Genomic DNA, 22574 nt, shown 5'->3' with positions numbered 1-22574 from the left:
AGTCAATTATTAATTTATTATTTCATACAAAATGAGATTTGTCTAATTTTCTTTTATAGATTAAAGTTCCAAGGACAAGAACAATTTTGAACTCTGGTGGGACACATAAGACACTTTAATATTATTATTATTTTTTTTAAAAAAAAATTATTTTTATTTGGTCTTAGTATTTTTTTTTTATGACTTTTTTATTATTATTGTTAATAATACATTGGAATATGGAGCATTGGAAAACTTACAATTTCTTATTTCACAAGGAAAAGAAAAATTGTCTGACCTTTACACTAACTTTAAAAGCCACTAATAAGATTAAAAAATAAATGAATTGAAAGGCACTAATCAAACCAATCTCAACTCAGTATCTAAAACAAAGCACACAACAATCTCATGACTAAATTATCATATTTATTAAAAATAACTAAATAATGTAAGAAAGAACCGACCCCGAATTCTCATCCGTACGATATAAGCTCGGAAATGGATCAACTTGATAATCAACCGTCGATCATTAAATTGAGGGCAACGGCAACGTTGTGTTGTCCAAGCTTGTCCACGTCTTCCGTACCAGCTGTACACCAATATCTCTCTTTCTATTGGTTTAATTAATGTTAAGCAAAATAATTAGACACTAATTAATTAAAATTTGTTAGGGCCAAAGTCGGTGATTAATATTTACAATAACTTTAAATTACTGAAACAACCCTAAAAGCGGAAGCGCGTTGCTTAGTTACTTTTGACTCTTTCTAACTAACAAACATAAAGAGTGGTTGACTTCGTTCTAGTCGCAAGGTTATTTTCGGTAATTTAAAATGCCTTATCTGAATGAGGAATTATAATTGTCTAAATTGGCCTGGGTAGCAGCGAATTGAGATTAAAAAAGTGAAATAGATATTTAGAAGATCAAAAATATCTGGCTAAGTCGTCCACGTTGGCACAATCACTAGACCCAGGTGGAATGAGATATTGCACTTTTTCACAAAGCGTAATAAGAAAATTAATACTAATTTTTCTTCCTCATTTTCTTTTCTCCCAAACACACACTCCTCAATCCCCCGAATCTCACGAAAATATCTTCGAAACTCTGAAACTCGTTAATTGTCTTCTTCTTAGTCTGACCTTCTCCTTGTTTTTCTCTGATTCGATCTAATTCCGAACTAGACTCTCAAACCCTAAACTAAACCTCAAGACGTTTCTTTATATAATAATTAATTGGTTCAAAAGAAAAATTGAAACGGTGACGAACTGAAGAAGTAATTTTGGATTTTGATATGGGTGAGGAGGTGAGGATGGGTGAATACGAGGGCGGTATAGACGATGGTGGTGCTGATGAAGAGCGAGTTCTGGAATGGGAAGCTGGGTTACCGAGCGTTGACGATCTAACGCCTTTGTCGCAGCCGTTGATCCCTCCGGAGCTGGCGTCAGCGTTTAGTATTTCGCCGGTGCAGTGTCGGTCGCTGGTCGATGTCAATCGCGCGTCGAGGGATACGTTATCGTCGCTTCGTGGTATGCAATCGCAGGCTTTCTCGTCGAATAATTTCAAGTCATTTGGTGACAGCCCTGATTCTATGGTAGTTGAGAACGACGAGAATGAGAACGAGAACGAGAACGATGATGATGATAATCGAGATGGTTCTGGATCCGATTCAAGGAAATCTAGGAAAATTGACTCTGTCGAGGAGGCTGATTTAGCTCTCCCGACTGATAATTCGACCGACGACCCTTCAGCTCGGACCCTCAAGAGGCCTCGCCTTGTATGGACTCCTCAGCTCCATAAGCGGTTCGTCGATGTCGTGGCACATCTGGGTATCAAGAACGCGGTTCCTAAGACCATTATGCAGTTGATGAACGTGGAGGGCTTGACCCGTGAGAACGTGGCTAGCCATTTGCAGAAGTACCGGCTCTACTTAAAGAGGATGCAGGGTTTATCGAACGATGATCCTTCGTCTTCGGACCAGCTCTTTTCTTCCACACCGGTACCGCAGAGCTTTAACGAATCCGGTGGGAGCGGTCACTCGCATGGAAACGGACACTTGCAGATACCGATGCCGATTCCATACCAGTCGATGATGTCTATGCCGGTTTTAGGAATGAGTCATGGTGGCCATGGACAAATGGGCATTCCCGTTGGGGCTCCCAATGGTGCCGTGGGTTACCATGGGTTCGAGTCGCATCATCCGTACAGCATGTTGCAGCAGCGAGATTGGTCTGGAAATAAGTACGGTTCAGTGGTAACTTACCCACATGTTGCTCCAAGTGAGAAATAGAACTCTTGATATATTATTGACACCATAACCTGAGGTGAGTTGGTTTCCTCGTAGCCAAACTCTGTTGTAGATGTCATCATAGTTGTCTGATATTGCCTTTTGTGTACTCGATTATGTATTTAAAATACATAATGAATGAGTTTGATTTTGAGAAATATTTTTTTATTCGTTTATTATGTTATCTAAGATTATGCTTCATGAATTGAACCAATCAGTATGATTACTTAAACTGTTGGTATCTGGCTTCCAAAGATATAGCTATAGGGATGCAGCGTTTATGTAAATTGGTTTTATCCCACAGCGTTGCTGTTTGGTAGCTATTGAACTTTGAGTCTCCTGTCTTGTTCATACTGTATCTGTATCTATATTTGTATTTTTACCCTCTATAATTTTACCCTTTCTAGGACAAATTTTCACTTTCCTGTCTTGTTCTATTCGTATTTTTACCCTTTTTAGGATAATTTTTTTTTACGATTGCATGTATGTGCAGTGGTATTTAGATGAGTGCGTATTGATAGCAGTAAAAGAAATACCTTTTTATAGTCTGCCCATTTTGAACTAGGTCAATATCATTACTTTTTGGGGCTCCCACACCTGCTGTTCGCCTTTAATTGGCGAAACTTTCTGCTGAAGGTGGCAAAAGAATTTCAAGATGATTTATTATATGTTTTTGTGTAGATTCAGAAGTTGAGCAAGTTGGTTGAAGTTAACTCTTGGTGCTCAACTAGTAAGGTTGCTAGATTGCTAATCTTGAACTTGACAGGCATGTGAAGGGAAGGGTTGTTAGGTGCTACATGAAGACACTAGATGCATACTTGATATGATATGGGATCACAAAACGTGCTTAAATACATACATATCAAATATATTATATAAATTCTTTATAGTGCAGGAGATACACGGAGTTGTACTTCTAGTCCTCATGTTGACAGCTCGTCATTAGGTCTACATTAAATCTGTTTTTCAATTTATATGTGCCATTCGCTTTTTCTATTAATCAATGTATGAAACTTCTTTCTCAGCAGCAAAGCAAAAGTTCAGCTGTTCTACCTGGCTGAGTTGAATGCTTTATCAACTTTTAGCCTCTTGTCATGTACGAAATTCCTTCCAATTCTATATATGTGCAAATTAGCTGATTATAATATCAATTGCTTCTCTAAGGTTGACCTGTTAGGAGTTTCTGCTTTCTTTTGATGGTACTCTGAATTGCAAGTTTGTATAATTCCTAGTACATTTGTTGAAGACCTTATAACAGAATAGTTTAAAAATCAACATATCATAATATGTTCACTCCTAATCTTCTCATGAACTAAAATGAACATTATTAAATGCACTTTCAGACCACATTTGTAAAATTTTCAGCTCTCGAGGAACTTCCTAAAAGAAGCTTTTGCATTGTTTTGATTTAGCTGGTCCCTGATGTGGTTGTTGGAAAACTTATAATATCTTTGACCATTCACAGTGTGTATAATCAAGGAACTTTTTTCAAAATTTTTAGCTTTCTCTTGTTCAAATGTAAAATGTATATTATGTGTGTACTGGAGGGTGCATTTGTGATGTAGATGCATTGATCTATTTCGTTGAACTAAATTGACTGGTGTCGCTGTTCTTTTTCTGCCTGAAGTATGTGGAAATTGGTAAACATAGCCAATTCAGTGAATAATGCTGAGGGTTCCCTCTAGTATGTTTTTGTATTTTCATTGAAGGTCACATACTCTTTAACCCAATGGTATTGCATTTTTTTGTCATGCTTTGCCTCCAATTATGGTGGTAGTAAGAAATAATTCCATTTGAAATACAGAACTCAGAAAGATTAAAGAAATCTTTTGCTCATGATTCTGGATTTTGGAGCATTTTCCAAAATGTGTTCTTCATTTTAGCTAGGAACCACACTTTAGATAACTGTTTTAGTTAAGGAGATAAGAAAGTAAGTGGGTTAGATATGGAAAAATTATACAACATCGATTAATAGAGAACTTTGAAAACGATTCTTCGTCATGAACTTTTACTGGAGCTCTTCTCTTCATTATGTATTTTACCTGAGTGGGTTGTTCATTGGTGGTATCCAATTGCTAATCTGGAGTGAATCTTTAAGGAGGGTGAGTGAATTATTTCAAAGTTGAGTTTAGATCTACGTTTTTTTCTTTCCAAGTGTGAGTTTAGATCCATGTGTTTTTCTTTTCAAGTGTTTGAGTACATTGTGTGCTCTCTTATGATTGCTGAATTAATATCGTGTGTACGTTGCTTGCAGATGCTTATTGTTCGACATTATTATGGAGGGCAGTTCATTCAAGTCTGCGAGCCCTCTACAATGTTAATTACTTATGAATTGCTGATATAGAAATCAACGTAGTGCTGTTGTTACTGTATTTTTGTGATGATATTTGAAATAATTACCATTGTGTTTTTACTGTTATTTTCTTTTCGATTTGTGATCATGTTATTATATTTCACGGGGACTTAACTTGCTAGATGTGTTTAGTAAAGAAACAGGTGCTGAACTTACTCTGTACGAGCTTCGACTGTTACAAGATCGACTTGTTACTTTTCTGCTTAAAATGTGTTGCTGATGTTGGTTTTGTTGGATATTTGGTTTAGTATTTTCATTGCTTCTAAAGAATTTATTTTTCACTCGTAGCAATAAAGGAATAGGCATGACTTTATATTTGTGTGACAAAATCATCTTGAAATTGTTTGATACAAGAATGACTCTACTATCATTTAAGCAAATATTACAGGTAATTCTGTACTAATTACATGTCAGGTCTCTATCCAACTGCAGCCAGGAAATTTTCTCAACTTTTTTCTGTTTATAGTTTTCTTCAACCTTGCTACATTTGCCCAGTTACCTGCATCAGCATATAGATTTGATAGCAGTAGTTTGTTGCCTGCACTCTCAGGCTCTAGCTCCCTCAAATGCTTAGCTGCTATTTCAGCAATATCTATATTCCCGTAGTTCCTGCAAGCCCCAAGTAATGCTCCCCATATAAACAAATCTGGCTCAATTGGCATTGTCTTAACCATGTCATAAGCTTCAGTGAGTTTTCCAGCTCGACCGAGGAGATCAACAACACAAGCATAATGCTCAAGTCTTGGATTGATTTTGTACTCTTCTTGCATCAAGTTGAACAGACTTTGTCCAAGATCAACCATGCCCATATGGCTACAAGCAGTGAGAACTGCAGTGAAAGTCAGGTGATCAAGTTTCTTGTTGTCTTCCTCCATCATCTGTTTGAAAAGCTCAATTGCTTCACCGCAGAATCCATTATTTGCGTACCCAAAAATCATTGAGTTCCAAGTTACTGTGTTTCTTTCTGTCATCTTGAAGAACAATGCCCTGGCATCATGTATGAATCCACATTTAGCATACATGTCAACTAAAGCACTTCTTACGAATATATTATCTTCAACACCAGTCACCAATGCATAACCATGAATCTCCTTCCCTCGCGCAACATTTGCCACAACCGAACAGGCAGACAAGAGACTACTCATAGTAGCTGAAGTTGGAGATAACCCATGAGCCAACATCTCCTTAAAAGTATCAAATGCTTCATCATTACGAAAATTCTTCACCAATCCAGATATAATTGAAGTCCAAGACACAACATCAGGTTTGATCTCTCGATCAACCATCTTCTTAAAAAGTTGGGAAACCATTACCTCATCACCCTTTTGAGAAAACCCAGCTACCAAAGTGTTCCAAGTTACTATATTAGGTGTTACTGCTCCTTCTATTTGCATTTTCCCTACCAAATCTAACGCTTGTTCAGGTAATCCACGTTGAGCATAGCCTGAAAGAAGAGCATTAAACGCCACCAAATCTTTTTCCTCCATGGTATCAAAAACCCCGCGTGCTTTCTCTACTTGTCCAGTCTTCGAGTACATATCAATGAGTGAACTGTTAACAAAAATGTCATAGTCAAACGAGTGTTTAAGTATCATAGCGTGAAGATTCTCTCCTATTCGTGAATCGGAGAGGTGACCGCAGGCTTTGAGAACGCTAGGAACGATAAATATGTTGGGCTTAATACCCATTTTTTGCATTTCTCTGTACAAATTAAGTGCCTGTTGATGAAATCCATATCGAGCATAGGCCCCAATAAGGACAATATAACGGCGAATATTTGTTTCAGGAATTTTGTCGAACACTTTTCGTGCATTGTTTAGTTTGCCACAAACAACGTATAATGCTATAAGCTTAGAAGCGATATGGGTGCGACGAATCAACCCATTAATAATTAGGTGAGAGTGGAGCACTCTTCCTGAGTTCAAGTCTCGATCACGGTCATAGATTTCGATGACCTTCGCATATGTATCAACTGATGTCTGAAACAATTTACGATGGATTATGATGGGATTGCTCCGATGGATTACGAATAACGTCGGCCCTCGAATGCAACGGCGCATTGCATAAGCAGTTACCGGTGGTGAAAACTAAAGAATTAAGAACCCAACACTAGAATTCTGTCAGAACGAAAAAGAACTCATTTTGGCTTGTTTTGACATAAAGGCAGGACTCGCATCCACCTAAAAAAAAGAATCAGAATCATTAGATCAATCACAGGATCATGGACTAGAAACATCAAATTAGGAATGTCAATCGGGTTGAGTTGGGTCGGACCCAGCCCAATATCACTTTGGCCCGACCCGCCCCGGCCCGACTACACCCTTCAACCTGTCGGGTCAGGCTCGGTTCGATATAAATGGGTCGGACCCGACCCGACCTGCCCATTCCTATCTATTTATTTGTTTTTAAAGAAAAATAGTTGGATTCATTTGGTAGTAAAATTCATTAGGTAAAAATTTAATTTCTTTTTTTGTATGAAAATTAGTATGATTCAATTATGCATAATAGAGGAAAATTTGAGATTGGACTTTTGTTCCTAATAATATTAGGTACAACGATAATAACTACTAACTGTAAACTCAAATACTAAACACTACATTTTGTCCTCCACTTATATTTTGTTCTCATCCATGTCCTCACTCATATCCTAAAAATAAAAACAATGTATATTCTAATAATCAAGATCAACTACGTAAGGCTCCCGCAAAAAATTAAAAACAAAGAAAAGTATAGTAATAAAAATGAGTTTTTTCATTTTTACACTTGAAAACAATTTTTTTTTGGTATTTTTACGGAATTCTACATAAAAACTTTCATAACAACTAACAAAACACATAGCAACCCACATAAAAATCAATGGAGAAACCACCGAAGCAACCCAAACCGTAAATTTGAAAAAAAAAAATTAAAAAACAGTATATAGAATAATTTTCCTAATACTAGCTTTTGAACGTGCGTTGCACGTGTAACATATATTATTAAAGATCGTATTCAGCTCTGATTTATATTTTTTTTTTGACTAAATGTAGACATGAAATATTAAATTTTCCTTATTTAAAAGAATACGTTCAAATAATTTGATTAATGCAACACATGATATGACAAATAAATGATCGATGTGTTTAGCTTAAACTATATAATATATATAAATAATGAGAATGCTAAATACACATTTAAATTTTACACATTTATTATTTATAATAATATGAATTAAATATTATTTATATATACTTTTAAGTATTATATCACATTTTATTGTACTTGAGATTAATTATACAGTGTAAAATATGTGTAATTTGAATATTTCTCAATATTTATAACTTAACTAATTTTAATGTGTTAACCAATAATTTTGGAACAAAAAATATATAAAATAATAAAAATTTATATCAATTTAATTATAGACTTTGTTGGTGAAATAAAAATGGTATAGTAAAAATAGATTTAAAGGTTAAAAAAAGGATAACATAAAAAGAAAAAAAAAAGAAAGGTCTCCCCTGCTATGTTAAATTCTATTTCGGATCTTCTGTTTAAAAAATAATAAAAATGATCACATGATAATTCAAATGTTAAAAAATAATCCCCTTAACATATTTTTAGTGAATTTTTTTCATTAAAAAAAGTAACAGTATTATTTATTTTTAATAATTATAATTTTTAAATTATTTAAAATTTAGTTGAAGCTCAATTAAAAAAAAGAATTGCTTAAAACAAAATTCAACTAAAATTGTGTCTAAAAGATTATAAAAAAAATTGAGATTCCAAATTAGAGTTTATGTAAAATAGAGGAGACCTTTTTTTTATTATCCCAAAATAAAAAATCTAAATATTAAAGAAAAATATATTTTTTTTTTTCAAAAAAAAATATAATAAATTATAGAAGTTTTGATTTAATTCATTATATATATTTTTTTAAAATAAGGGATATTTGCGGCGAAACTTTTTTAACATTTGTAATTGTGTACTAATAAAAAAAAGTATGGCAGAAGTACCTTACATGTAATACCCGGAATTAAGAAATGGATTAGCAAAACCCTAACTAGATAATTATGTATAATTGAGGAAATTATATTATTATATAATTTAATATATGTGAAATTATATGAATTTTATTATGTTAAGACCCCGTTGGTGAGCCAGGGGCATTTTAGTAATTATGACCCGAGAAGGGTAAAATTATGAAATTAATTTGATTACGTGCTTAATGGAACTATATTATTATATAGTATACCTGTGTTGTCTCTTCAGGTGTGTTCTGACAGGTTAGCGCGGTATAGTCACAACCGGGAATTTCGGTAGGCACCGGGTTCGGGCCCGAAATGTAAATTGGATTGATAATTTGGCATTTTATTTGATGAATGATAATCTGAAATTTATTTGAAATTAATTGAGTATTGAAATGACTTATTTACCCTTGTGAGGGTGTAGGTGTGAATAATAAGCCATGAGGGCATTTTGGTCATTTCACCCCTAATTATTATGTTTGATTAAAATTGATTTTTGATGAAATGAAAAGCAATTTTCTGGTTTTGCTTTCCTCTTGGCCGACCCCCTCTCTCTCCCAAACCCTCTTGTTATTTCAAGTTGAATTTGAAGAAAATTAGTGTGAATTGGAGCTAATTTTTGGAGCTTGATTGTGGGGATTATTCTTGCTTAGTCTTGAGGTATTCTCTACAGTTTTTAATTGAGTTTCTAATTGATTTTCCTTGCTGAATTTTATGCTTTAATAGCATGTATAGTTGATGTGTTCTTGTGTATGCATGTTGTTAAGTTTGGTGTTTAATCTTGGTGAAATTGCATGATTTAGTTGGGACTTATGTTTGTTGAGTTTGGAGTAAGATTTTAGGGTATTTTCTAGGTTGAAAATACATGTTTTATTTGGTCTTGAGGCTGTTTGGAAAATATTGGAAAGATGTTAGTTTGAAGCTCAAGTTTAGAGCTTGAAGTTTTGGAGTTTAAGGCATGATTTTAATTATTGTGCAATCTGAAATTATGGGGTTTATTGTTGAATTTTGATGCATAAATATGTGTTTTAGACCCTATAATATTTCCTAGGCGCTTTCTAAGTGGATTAATTGTGATTTTGGTTGTGAAAAGCAAGCTTGAGTTCATGGAACTCAAGCTTGGTGCTTTAATGGCACTTTTTGATTTTTAGTGCAATTGTTGGGTTTAAGTTGTGGAATATGTTTATTATGACATATATTGATGCTCTGGAAAGTTTGGGAATGTTTGGGAATGATTTGAGTGAGTTTTGGGGGTTTAAAGATTGAGAAATTTCGTGTTCTGCCCAGACAACCGGAATTCCGGTTGGTTCATCCGGAATTCCGGTTGGAGTTCATCGGGAAATGCTGAAATTTGTTTTGGCCATAACTTTTGACTCGGGACTCCGTTTGGGACGTTCTTTATACCGTTGGAAAGCTCTTTTCGAGCTCTATGTGATTATCTATATTTGAAATGCCATGAATTTATTTTATGAATGTGAAATCAGGGGTTAACCCTATTTGTGAAAATCCCGGATTGTGTGTGACTAGGATTACCGGCACCTGGTCAGGAGCACCCGGGGATTTGGAATCTCTACTATTGCGGGACAACAGGTAAGACAGTGATTAGCACGTAGAGTATGCGCAGTGGCGCTTATGTTGAGAATGATATGCATGAATGTTAAGTAACCGGGATTAGGGTTATTGCCCTAATAGGAACGGTCTAATAGCCTAGGATTATTACCCTAGTGATATATGTGTATAAATGCCATGCCATGTTAATTGAAATGAGATTTAAGGATTATGTGCTCAAGGCATAATCAGGTTGGACTCGGTACTCATAACCGAGATGAACCGCTTCTAAGGCCTTAATGTATTTAGATGTGTGAGAGTAACACGTGGGTCTACGTCACGTAGATTTAATTAGATGTGTGAGCGCAACACATAGGTCTACGCCACGTAGACATAAATGGGCATGATGAAATAATGATCAGGTCTGTGCTATACAGACATATGTGAATGAGCATAATATATTTGTTATGATTTATCTTGTCTGCTGGGCTTGGCTCACGGGTGCTCTCTTTGTGCGGGAAAGGGTAAGGCATTGGGCGATCGGCCATGAGTTTCGGGAGCGGGGGCGAAGAATGTACATGTTCATGCCACTTCGGACAGCGGGTTATGGGTCTAACGGTGTTGACTTTTGTATTCGTTTTGCCGCTTAGGTCGGCTAGTAAGAAAGAACTTGTAATAAGTTTGTAAATATTTTTGGGATCCCAACTATTTTGAAAAGTTTAAATATATTACAAGTTTATTTTCAGTCTGTTTAATATAAAAGTTTAAATTCTGCGCTATTTTAATTAGTAATCCCGGTTAGGGGATTAGGGCCTTATAAGTATTTTGGGTAGCGTGCCTAATTATTTAGGGCGTTACAATTTGGTATCAGAGGGCCAAGGTTTTTAAACTTCCTGTAGACCGGCCGAACATGTACATTCGTCGTCAGAGATAGGCTCGACTCATGGTGCAGTAAGTATTGAGAGTAAATACTTGACTGTATGTGTGATCATCTGTTTACCGCTTTCCATTTTAGGCAGTATGCAAGCATCTAGAGTATGTATGTGTTATGTGATGCCATGCTATAAATGCTATTTGTTTATGTAAATATGTATGAGGTAAATAGATGAGTTAGGGTTTAAGGCAATAAGTGCGTAAGTGTGGTATTGGTGCTTAACTCGCTGGGGTTGTTGATTACAGGGGTACTAGTAATGGACCTCGCGATCATCTGAACCACGGGCGAGCAAGTAGAGCCGGGGTTACCCAAACCGATCCACCGAAGCTGCCTCCACCTCCGCAAAATCCGGGAGATAATGCGGGGGCGGTTAATCTTAATCCTCCTGTGACCGGCGGCGGATGTTTCATGAAATGCGAAGTGTCATACTTCGTCAAGAGGAAGAGTTGCAACGTTTAAGGCAACAAGCCGCCCTAGTAAATCGAGGGTTACCACCAGCTCTGTGCCGGTGGTGGGTAACCAAGGGTATATTATGCGCACCGGGACTACGTGTTCGAGCGGTTTGTGAAGCCGCAACCTCCGGCTTTTACGGGAGGCATTGATATTATTAAGGCCGATCGATGGATGAGCTCTTGTTACCCGTATCCTCGATAATATGGGGGTGACGGGAGCGAGAGGGTGAATTGTGCGGCCTTTATGTTTCAAGATCATGCCCGCGTATGGTGGGATATAGTGAATCAGACTCGAGATGTCAGTGTGATGACATGGGAAGAGTTCAAGAAACTTTTTGAAGAAAAGTTTTATAACGTTGTAGTGAGGACTTCACAGAAGATTTTGTGAAGTTGACTCGGGGGAAAATGTACGTGACGGCGAATATACTACGGAATTCGATCGGTTATCTAAATTCTTGGTGATCTGGTGCCTACAGATTTTACCAGAAAGCAGAAATATATTCGAGGACTAAATGCTACAATTAGTCGGGACTTGAAGATTACCACATCACATGACACTCTGTATAAGAGAGTGGTAGACTTGACCTTAATTGCAGAGGAGGCCGAGCAGCAAGTAATGAAGGAGCGAGGCGCAAAGGATGCGCCATGGCATCAAACCCTCTGCGGTGGTAATGTCGTAAGGGGACCGACGGTGGCAACCACGAGCACGAAACGGAAGGTGAGGCTTCGGAGCTTCAGGGGAAAATAGAAAGTTTCGGGGAAACGAGAGGTGGCCGGATCGGGGTCGCGGGTCCTCATTCCGATCATATCCGAATGTCCTAAATGCAAGAAGCATCATCCTGGTGAGTGCCGAGCCAAGGCATGTTTCCAGTGTGGCATGGTGGGCCACTTTATCAGAGACTGTCCCCAAGCCAAGAGAGAAGAGCCTAAGAAGAATGTTGCTCAGAACCCGGGGCGACTTTTCACTATAACTCAGGCAGATGCTGATGCTAGTCCGTCAGTTGTGACAGGTCAGTTATCTATTAATGGTTGTGCTTATACTGTGTTAGTTGATTCGGGAGCTACTCATTCATATGTATCGAGTAGAGTGATAGAAAGTTTACATAAGCCATGTGATATTTATGTTTCGGGGTTTGGAACCCTGTTACCCTCGGGAGACCTGATAATATCCACAAGGTGGATTCGGTCCTTGTCTTTTTGGATTGACGGGTGTGAGTTGACCGCCAATCTAATTGAGCCGCAATTATACGATTTTGACATAATCCTGGGAATGGATTTTCGTCTAAATATGGAGCGATGATTGATCGCAAACGGAAGATGGTGGTGTTTGAGCCGACGGTGCTAACCCGGCGGTGTTCGTGGGTAAAGTTCAAGGGGCACGCATACCGAGAATATCACTGTTGAAAGCTAAAGACCTGATGGGTAGAGGTTGTCTAGGGTTCATAGTTACTACAGTGGACACTAGCCAACCTGTGACATCAGGGCCTGAGAATACGAGATTGGTATGTGAGTTCCTTGATGTCTTTCCAGAAGATTTGCCGGGATTGCCACCTGTTCGGGAAATTGAATTTGTTATTGAATTGGCTCCGGGAGTGGATCCAGTGTCTAAAGCACCGTATCGAATGGCTCCAGCTGAGTTGAAGGAATTGAAGATACAATTGCAAGAGTTACTGAATCTGGGATTCATCAGACCGAGCTACTCACCTTGGGGTGCTCCGGTTTTGTTTCTGAAGAAGAAAGATGGAACCCTGCGAATGTGTATTGACTACCGGGAGTTGAATAAGCTCACCATCAAGAACAAGTATCCTTTACCTCGAATAGATGATCTGTTCGACCAACTGAAGGGAAGACGGTATTTTCCAAGATCGATATTCGCTCAAGCTATCATCAGTTGAGAATTCGAGAGGAAGATATCCCGAAAATTGCGTTCCGTACTCGGTATGGACACTATGAATTTCTTGTGATGTCGTTTGGACTCACTAATGCCCCGCGGCATTCATGGATTTGATGAATCGGGTGTTTAAGGATTACCTGGATAGGTTTGTGATTGTGTTTATCGATGACATTTTGGTGTACTCTGAGACAGAAGAAGAGCATGAGTTGCATCTCAGAGCGGTTTTGCAAAGATTACGGGATCATAAGCTTTATGCTAAGTTCAAAAAGTGTGAATTACGGATTTATCTCGTGTCTCATTTTTGGGGCACGTAGTGGATAAAGATGGGATCATGGTGGATCCGGCTAAAATTGAAGTTTGTACGGGATTGGCCGATGCGAAGTCGGCTACGGAGGTCGAGGAAGTTTTGCACGGTTTGGTGGTTATTATCGTCGGTTCGTTGAGGGTTTTTCAAAGATTGTTGTACCCTTAACGGAGCTGACCCGAAAGAACCAGAAGTTTGTTTGGACTGATCGGTGTGAGAAAAGTTTCCTGGAGTTAAAGCAACGCTTGATTACCGCTCCTGTACTAACTCTTCCTTCAGATAAGGAAAAGTTTGTGGTATATTGTGATGCCTCGAGACAGGGTCTCGGCTGTGTGCTTATGCAGGCTGGGAGGGTAATAGCTTATGCTTCTCGGCAGTTAAAGGAGTACGAGCAGAGGTACCCTACTCACGATTTAGAACTCGCAGCAGTGGTATTTGCGCTAAAGATTTGGCGGCATTACCTTTATGGCGAGAAATGTGAGATATATACTGATCATAAAAGTCTGAAATACTTCTTCACCCAGAAGGACTTGAATATGAGACAAAGACGTTGGCTAGAATTGGTGAAGGATTATGATTGTGAGATCCTTTATCATCCTGGTAAAGCCAATGTGGTTGCTGACGCTTTGAGTAGAAAAGGTCAGAGTCAGTTGAGTACTATGAAGCAAATCTCCCGACAGTTAGCAAATGAAATGACTCGAGCTCAGATTGAGTTGGTTGTGGGGCAATTGGCTAATATTACCCTACAATCCACTCTTTTAGAGAGAATTAAAGAAGCACAAAAGCAAGATTCAGAGTTGATAAAAACCCGAGCTAGGGTTTTGGCTGGGAAGGCTAGTGATTTCTCAGTAGATGAAACGGGAATGTTGAGATTTGGAAGTCGAGTTTGTGTGCCTATGGTCGACAAAGATGTACCAAGACCTGAAAGCCATGTTTTGGTGGCCAGGCATGAAGAATGACATCGCTGAGTATGTTGCAAAGTGCCTTACATGTCAGCAAGTGAAAGCTGAACACCAGCGACCTGCAGGGTTGCTGCAACCACTGAAAATACCAGAATGGAAATGGGAAGATATAGCTATGGACTTCGTGGTAGGTATGCCTAGAACAACGGGACAATTTGACTCTGTGTGGGTCATAGTGGACAGGTTTACAAAGTCTGCTCACTTTTTACCTGTTCGGACGAATTTCTCCATTGATCAGTATGCTGAATTATATGTTAGAGAAATTGTTCGTCTGCACGGTGTCCAAAAGTCCATTGTGTCGGATAGAGATCCGAAGTTTACATCGAGATTCTGGGAGAGTCTGCATCGAGCTATGGGAACTCAGTTAAAGTTCAGCACAGCTTTTCATCCTCAGACGGATGGGCAATCCGAGAGGACCATTCAGATTTTAGAGGACATGCTACGGGCATGTGTGCTTGACTTTGAGGGATCATGGGTAAAGTACCTTCCCCTGATCGAGTTTTCTTATAATAACAGCTATCAGGCAACAATCGGGATGGCTCCTTATGAACTTTTGTATGGAAGAAGATGTAGATCGCCCATTCACTGGGATGAAGTGGGTGAAAGAAAGTTCTATGGTCCCGAAGCTGTTCAGAAAACAAGTGAGGCAGTTGATAAGATTAGAGCGCGAATGCTCGCGGCTCAGAGTAGGCAAAAGAGTTATGCTGATCCAAAGCGTCGAGATATTGATTTTCAAGTCGGGGACATGGTATTTCTCCGAATATCTCCGATGAAAGGCATAAAACGCTTTGGGAAGAAAGGAAAACTTAGCCCGAGGTTCATTGGACCTTTTGAAATCCTTGAGAGGATAGGGCAAGTAGCGTACAGGTTGGCTATGCCCCCAGCGCTGGCAGCTGTACATAATGTGTTTCATGTTTCAATGCTTCGGAAATATGTCTCAGACTTGTCCCATGTTCTGAGTTATGAAGCATTGAAACTTCAGCCGGACTTGTCATACGAGGAACAACCAGTGCAAATACTTGATAGAGGAGAAAAAGTCTTGAGAAGCAAGACAGTGGCACTGGTGAAAGTACTGTGGAGGAACAGTAAAGTAGAAGAGGCAACTTGGGAACTCGAGACGGATATGCAGCAGAAATATCCGGAGTTGTTCAGGTAAATTTCGGGAGGAAATTTCTATAAGGAGGGGGTAATTGTAATACCCGGAATTAAGAAATGGATTAGCAAAACCCTAACTAGATAATTATGTATAATTGAGGAAATTATATTATTATATAATTTAATATATGTGAAATTATATGAATTTTATTATGTTAAGACCCCGTTGGTGAGCCAGGGGCATTTTAGTAATTATGACCTGAGAAGGGTAAAATTATGAAATTAATTTGATTACGTGCTTAATGGAACTATATTATTATATAGTATACCTGTGTTGTCTCTTCAGGTGTGTTCTGACAGGTTAGCGCGGTATAGTCACAACCGGGAATTTCGGGCCGAACCGGGTTCGGGCCCGAAATGTAAATTGGATTGATAATTTGGCATTTTATTTGATGAATGATAATCAGAAATTTATTTGAAATTAATTGAGTATTGAAATGACTTATTTACCCTTGTGAGGGTGTAGGTGTGAATAATAAGCCATGAGGGCATTTTGGTCATTTCACCCCTAATTATTATGTTTGATTAAAATTGATTTTTGATGAAATGAAAAGCAATTTTCTGGTTTTGCTTTCCTCTTGGCCGACCCCCTCTCTCTCCCAAACCCTCTTGTTATTTCAAGTTGAATTTGAAGAAAATTAGTGTGAATTGGAGCTAATTTTTGGAGCTTGATTGTGGGGATTATTCTTGCTTAGTCTTGAGGTATTCTCTACAGTTTTTAATTGAGTTTCTAATTGATTTTCCTTGCTGAATTTTATGCTTTAATAGCATGTATAGTTGATGTGTTCTTGTGTATGCATGTTGTTAAGTTTGGTGTTTAATCTTGGTGAAATTGCATGATTTAGTTGGGACTTATGTTTGTTGAGTTTGGAGTAAGATTTTAGGGTATTTTCTAGGTTGAAAATACATGTTTTATTTGGTCTTGAGCTGCTGGAAAATATTGGAAAGATGTTAGTTTGAAGCTCAAGTTTAGAGCTTGAAGTTTTGGAGTTTAAGGCATGATTTTAATTATTGTGCAATCTGAAATTATGGGGTTTATTGTTGGATTTTGATGCATAATTAAATGTTTTAGACCCTATAATATTTGCTAAAATTTGCTTTCTAAGTGGATTAATTGTGATTTTGGTTGTGAAAAGCAAGCTTGAGTTCATGGAACTCAAGCTTGGTGCTTTAATGGCACTTTTTGATTTTTAGTGCAATTGTTGGGTTTAAGTTGTGGAATATGTTTATTATGACATATATTGATGCTCTGGAAAGTTTGGGAATGTTTGGGAATGATTTGAGTGAGTTTTGGAGGTTTAAAGATTGAGAAATTTCGTGTTCTGCGCGGACAACCGGAATTAGGTTGGTTCATCCGGACTTCCGGTTGGAGTTCATCGGGAAATGCGGAAATTTGTTTTGGCCATAACTTTTGACTCGGGACTCCGTTTGGGACGTTAACTTTATACCGTTGGAAAGCTCTTTTCGAGCTCTATGTGATTATCTGTATTTGAAATGCCATGAATTTATTTTATGAATGTGAAATCAGGGGTTAACCCTATTTGTGAAAATCCCGGATTGTGTGTGACTAGGATTACCGGCACCTGGTCAGGAGCACCCGGGGATTTGGAATCTCTACTATTGCGGGACAACAGGTAAGACAGTGATTAGCACGTAGAGTATGCGCAGTGGCGCTTATGTTGAGAATGATATGCATGAATGTTAAGTAACCGGGATTAGGGTTATTGCCCTAATAGGAACGGTCTAATAGCCTAGGGTTATTACCCTAGTGATATATGTGTATAAATGCCATGCCATGTTAATTGAAATGAGATTTAAGGATTATGTGCTCAAGGCATAATCAGGTTGGACTCGGTACTCATAACCGAGATGAACCGCTTCTAAGGCCTTAATGTATTTCGACGTGTGAGAGTAACACGTGGGTCTACGTCACGTAGATTTAATTAGATGTGTGAGCGCAACACATAGGTCTACGCCACGTAGACATAAATGGGCATGATGAAATAATGATCAGGTCTGTGCTATACAGACATATGTGAATGAGCATAATATATTTGTTATGATTTATACTGTCTTGCTGGGCTTGGCTCACGGGTGCTCTACTGTGCAGGAAAGGGTAAGGCATTAGCTGATCAGCCATGAGTTTCAGGAGCAGGGCGAAGAATGTACATGTTCATGCCACTTCAGACCAAGCGGGTTATGGGTCTAACAGTGTTGACTTTTGTATTCTGTTTTGCCGCTTAGGTCGGCTAGTAAGAAAGAACTTGTAATAAGTTTGTAAATATTTTTGGGATCCCAACTATTTTGAAAAGTTTAAATATATTACAAGTTTATTTTCAGTCTGTTTAATATAAAAGTTTAAATTCTGCGCTATTTTAATTAGTAATCCCGATTAGGGGATTAGGGCCTTATAAGTATTTTGGGTAGCGTGCCTAATTATTTAGGGCGTTACATTACCTTACGATTTTGTTGTAGTATTACTATTTTTTTATTGTTAAGTGTCAATTTAGCCCGTTAAGTGACAACTCAGAAACTTGTAGTGACATATTTCTTTAGCTTATTTAATACGTGATCTAATAATGTGTCACCACGTGTTTTTGAATTGACACTTCAATCAAAAAATAGTACAATTGTAACAATTAACAAAATCATAAGATAAGATATTTTTGCTACCTTTTTTTATTAGGGTCACATGTGTAACAATTGTAAATATTAAAAGAATTTCGCCATAAATATCCCGTAAAATAAAAATGCTATGGTGGAAATATGTTCAAAGGAAAAAAATCAAGGTTTAGACAAATTATTTCTTGTTATAGTATTGGTATTTAGACATCTTTAGAGCACTTAGAAATAAGATATAATAGACTCAACAAAATAGTTATGGGTGATTCCTACAATGCATCCTCTTAAAAAATGTGTAATGGTGCACCTCTATTTGTTTCGGTATGCAGAAAATTTTTTAGTCTAATTGTTTTTATAATCACATACATTATAATTATTTGAGATATTCTATAAAATTTTGAGAAATTCAGAATAATTTATAAAATAGAAAATAATATTTAAACAGTCTATTTCATATACGTATAAAATAAAAATCATGATTTGTTTAATTTAATTTTTTAAAATCTTGCAAGTTGTCTTATATAATTACAACTTGTATTGTCATAAAAAAAATTAAATAAAAATTTTTTCTCTCGAAACCAATATTAGTGTATTAATATATTCCTTTTAGAAAATACATAGAATTTTCTAATAGTTATAATAGCTTAAAATATGATGTTGGTGATTCTACAATACATCCCCTTAAAATAGATGTACTGATGCACCCTCTATTTATTTCGGCATCCAGAGAAAATATTTAGTTTAATATTTTTTTTATATACATTATAGCTATTTAAGATATCCTACAAAATTTTGAGAAATTCGGAATAATTTACAATATAGAAAATAATGTTCAAACACTCTATTTTACACGCATATAAAATAAAATAGTCATGCGTGCAACACACTGTTTGAACGCAATTTTTGGTGTGTTAAATTTTTTCGAATTTCTTAAAATTTTGCAATATGTCTTAAATAATTATAATTTACATGATCATGAGAAAAAACTTGACTAAAATATTATTTCGGATGCTAAAACAGATAGAGATGTATCGGTGTATCTCTTTTAAGGGGGTGTATTATAGAATTTTCGAAAGAGATTTTTCAAATTGATGAAGAAAAAATATATATAGTTATAATAGCTTAATTAAAAGATGTTTAACCAAATTAATGAAGAAAATATATATATATATAGATATTTATATATACCTTAGCTTGGAATGTGAAAAACGGACAAAAATAGCACTTTAAAAATAAAAAATGAAAAATGAAAAATGAAAGTTACCCTCTCACATCACATGCAAGGATCACTCTATACCAAACTACTCTTGGAAAGTAATAAAAACGCACCGTTTTGGTTGACGTTTTGGATCAATAGTATATGTATTCACTCTTTTTATACATGTAAGAAAAAAATTAACTAATTATCATTGTTGGATTAACATTATTATTTTTATCATTCACTATTGCAAAAAAATAAAACAATAATTAATTCTAATAATAAAATAAATATATATTTATATATATATATATAATTGTTATATCAATAATCAATAACATTAATAAAAAAAATTGATGTTCACTACCAAACAAAAAATGACTTGTTTTTTTCATTTGTGATCTCCTTTTTTTTTAATGTTTATGTATTATTTATTTATTATTTTATTTTTGTGATTTTTTTTAATTGTTATCTTTTTATTTTTTTGTATAGTTATTTTTTTATTTATTTGTTATTTGTTATTTAATTTATTTTTTAAAATTTTATTTATTTGTTATTTTTTTTTTTTTTATGTTTTATGCAAAATTAAGAGAATTACATTGTCCAGATTCCTTCCTACACCTTCGCTCATTTTGACAATCTTAGAGACCGTGTGTTAGTTATAGGGGTCTTATACCTCAACCTTCCTTAATTGGGTCATCAATAACAATGCTTTTTTTTTTTATTCTTTTCTTTTAATTTTTTATGAATGATATTTTTTTCTATTATTTTTAAAAGGCTAATTAGATTTTTACCCCCTAAATTTTAACATGTATCAAATCATGTTCCCTGAACTTTTTTTGCAGTTAAAAATTCTCCATGAACTATTGAGATTATTAGATTTAAGGACTTTTGTCTAATTTCATTCAATTTTACTATTTCAGTAATTGTTTATATACTAAACTATGCTCCCCAGACTTTGATATCTACCCAATCATGCCCCTCGAACTTTGACATGTACTAAATCATGCCCCCTGAACTTTCATCCATGTTAGAATTTTTTTACTAAAATTAGACAAAAGTCCTTAAATTCAACAATCTCAATAGTTCAGAGACATTTTTAACGACCTTAAAAGTTCAGGGGGCATGATTTGATACATGTCAAAGTTCAGGGAAAAAAAAATCTTAATTAATCTTTTTAAAATGATCTTTTGTAGTATGTTTTTTATTTTTTGCTCATAAATATATTTTGTTTTTTTATCAATGATTTTTTCTTTTTAATTTTATGAATGATCTTTTTTTTTTTCTTTTCAATATCATGGAAAATGGATACGATGATATTTTCTTTATTAAGTACATATCTGTTGACCTCAAAAAGTGATCAATCGACAGCGGGGTCGTATGGATTTGGCAGGTCACTATAGCTCCACCAAGAGGAGGCCAGCCTTTTGCAAGTTGAGGACAACTTTGTACACCATTTCCTTATAGAGGTCAGATTCCCTTTGTCAAACGAAAGCTCCCTTAGTCCGAAAGTCACTTCTTGGCCGACCCGCTTGTGCACAGATCATGACCGGCCTATAAGCTCACCCTGGCCGACCTATAGGCTTTTCTTGGCTGGTCAAGGATGTTGGTACAACTCCTTGAGGACTCGCTTCACTCCATTCAGTTGCTGCTTGACGGTTTTGCTATATCTTGCATGGAGGCCCTATTCTGCTATTAACAGGGTTGTACTCCACCCGTACTCTATCTTTAGCTTACATGGACATGTCATATCAGGTGGACAAAATTTGAGATCATTTTTATTTATTTTAATTAGAATTTTAACTTTTGTTCAATTATACATAAATTTATAAGTTTTTTTAATTTTTTTTTATTTTTGTCTTATTTATACTGTCTATATATTTAGTTAATTGTTATTAATATATATTTATATATATAAATAGCGGCTTTTCATATTATTTATTAAATCAAAATTTACGAGACCCGATATTGAAATATACTAATCTCCCCCATTAGCAAAATCATTACTAATCACTTAAGGCTAACTCAAGTGGCCATACGAGAGTGTGTGTTAGAGGTCCTGAGTTCAAATCACAAATTATGTTGTAATATATAAACGCAAAAAAAAAGTCCTTACTAATGGTAAGGCCTAATATAATACTGTACTAAAACCTACTCTAGTCAATAGCAACCATTTTCACTACTATAAACAAAAACAACAGCTATGTTTTAGCTATGTTTTAGAACAAAATAGAAAACCCAAGTTAATTTGTATCAGCCCCATAAAAACACATGAATAGTTACTTTTCAAAAAAAAAAAAAAAAATCATTAGCATATAACCCTAATCGATTACATACATTCGAAATTGTAAAAACACAATATTTGATAAAATATAATCAGAGAAATGGAAAAAGTAAAATATTGTTCGATAAATCTTGAGAACATTAAAATTAATGCAATTGAAAAGTTACTTCAAACCCTAATAATAGCATATAAATATTATTAGTAAAACAAGTAATGTTGCCAATAGAACTCACGGATTTTGTTCTGTACGAGTTCAGTCTTTAATCGCCATTGGAGACCCTTGCAACGCCGGAGTCTTTAGAAAAAAATCATGAATCAATGAAATATATTTATGGATCTAAAGTTTGGAATAGAGAGAAAGAGATTTTGAGCTTACAGCAACCGCAATACAAGCAGAAAATTTATCTACGATGCAAGTAACAGAGAGAAAGAAGACCATGAAAATCTGTATATGAAATTCTCAGATTTTTTATTTAGGGATTTAATCGGGCCGGGCCGGATCGGGTGAATGACTCGAATTAAGTCCGATTGTCACGGGCCAAAGACCGTTCTGTGTCGGGCGAAAAAAGCCCAAATTTCCATTCCTAAATTCTTAGCCGAGTC

General features: G+C 36.1%; 2 protein-coding genes and 1 long non-coding RNA gene across 9 annotated transcripts; 2 read left to right on the top strand and 1 right to left on the bottom strand.

The window, feature by feature from the left end:
* The first annotated feature begins 987 nt into the window (after positions 1 to 987).
* On the top strand, positions 988 to 4923 carry LOC115718944 (transcription factor BOA). 7 transcript variants are annotated; one of them, XR_009686343.1, is made up of 4 exons: positions 1269 to 2298; positions 2943 to 3207; positions 3290 to 3357; positions 4516 to 4923. XR_009686343.1 is itself a non-coding variant. In XM_030647773.2 (2 exons), the coding sequence occupies exon 1, from the start codon at positions 1269 to 1271 to the stop codon at positions 2262 to 2264; it is 996 nt and encodes a 331-aa protein (XP_030503633.2). In that variant the 5' UTR covers positions 988 to 1268; the 3' UTR covers positions 2265 to 2298; positions 4516 to 4923. The 7 variants fall into 7 exon arrangements, 2 of the variants coding, with proteins under 2 accessions (XP_030503633.2, XP_030503634.2); XR_009686344.1 differs by lacking the exon at positions 2943 to 3207; XR_004012096.2 differs by having other exon boundaries at positions 2943 to 3357.
* On the bottom strand, positions 4906 to 22418 carry LOC115718943 (pentatricopeptide repeat-containing protein At5g59600). The gene is made up of 3 exons (XM_030647772.2): positions 22348 to 22418; positions 22205 to 22266; positions 4906 to 6794 (listed from the first exon to the last, which is right to left on the bottom strand). The coding sequence occupies exon 3, from the start codon at positions 6672 to 6674 to the stop codon at positions 5025 to 5027; it is 1650 nt and encodes a 549-aa protein (XP_030503632.2). The 5' UTR covers positions 6675 to 6794; positions 22205 to 22266; positions 22348 to 22418; the 3' UTR covers positions 4906 to 5024.
* LOC133035058 (uncharacterized) lies at positions 16314 to 18206 on the top strand. The gene is made up of 3 exons (XR_009686345.1): positions 16314 to 16569; positions 17439 to 17501; positions 17978 to 18206. It is a non-coding gene; the product is annotated as an uncharacterized LOC133035058 (long non-coding RNA).
* Positions 22419 to 22574: the final 156 nt, after the last annotated feature.

Source organism: Cannabis sativa, chromosome 2 (assembly GCF_029168945.1).
Source record: "Cannabis sativa cultivar Pink pepper isolate KNU-18-1 chromosome 2, ASM2916894v1, whole genome shotgun sequence".
In the NCBI taxonomy this organism is placed as follows: Eukaryota; Viridiplantae; Streptophyta; class Magnoliopsida; order Rosales; family Cannabaceae; genus Cannabis; species Cannabis sativa.
Note: the sequence above shows the minus strand (reverse complement) of the source record. Positions and strands in the feature narration are given on the sequence as shown.

Coding starts and splice junctions, on each gene's coding strand:
- LOC115718943 (XM_030647772.2), bottom strand. CDS start 6,674: ATGCGCCGTTGCATTCGAGGGCCGACGTTATTCGTAATCCATCGGAGC.
- LOC115718944 (XM_030647773.2), top strand. CDS start 1,269: ATGGGTGAGGAGGTGAGGATGGGTGAATACGAGGGCGGTATAGACGAT.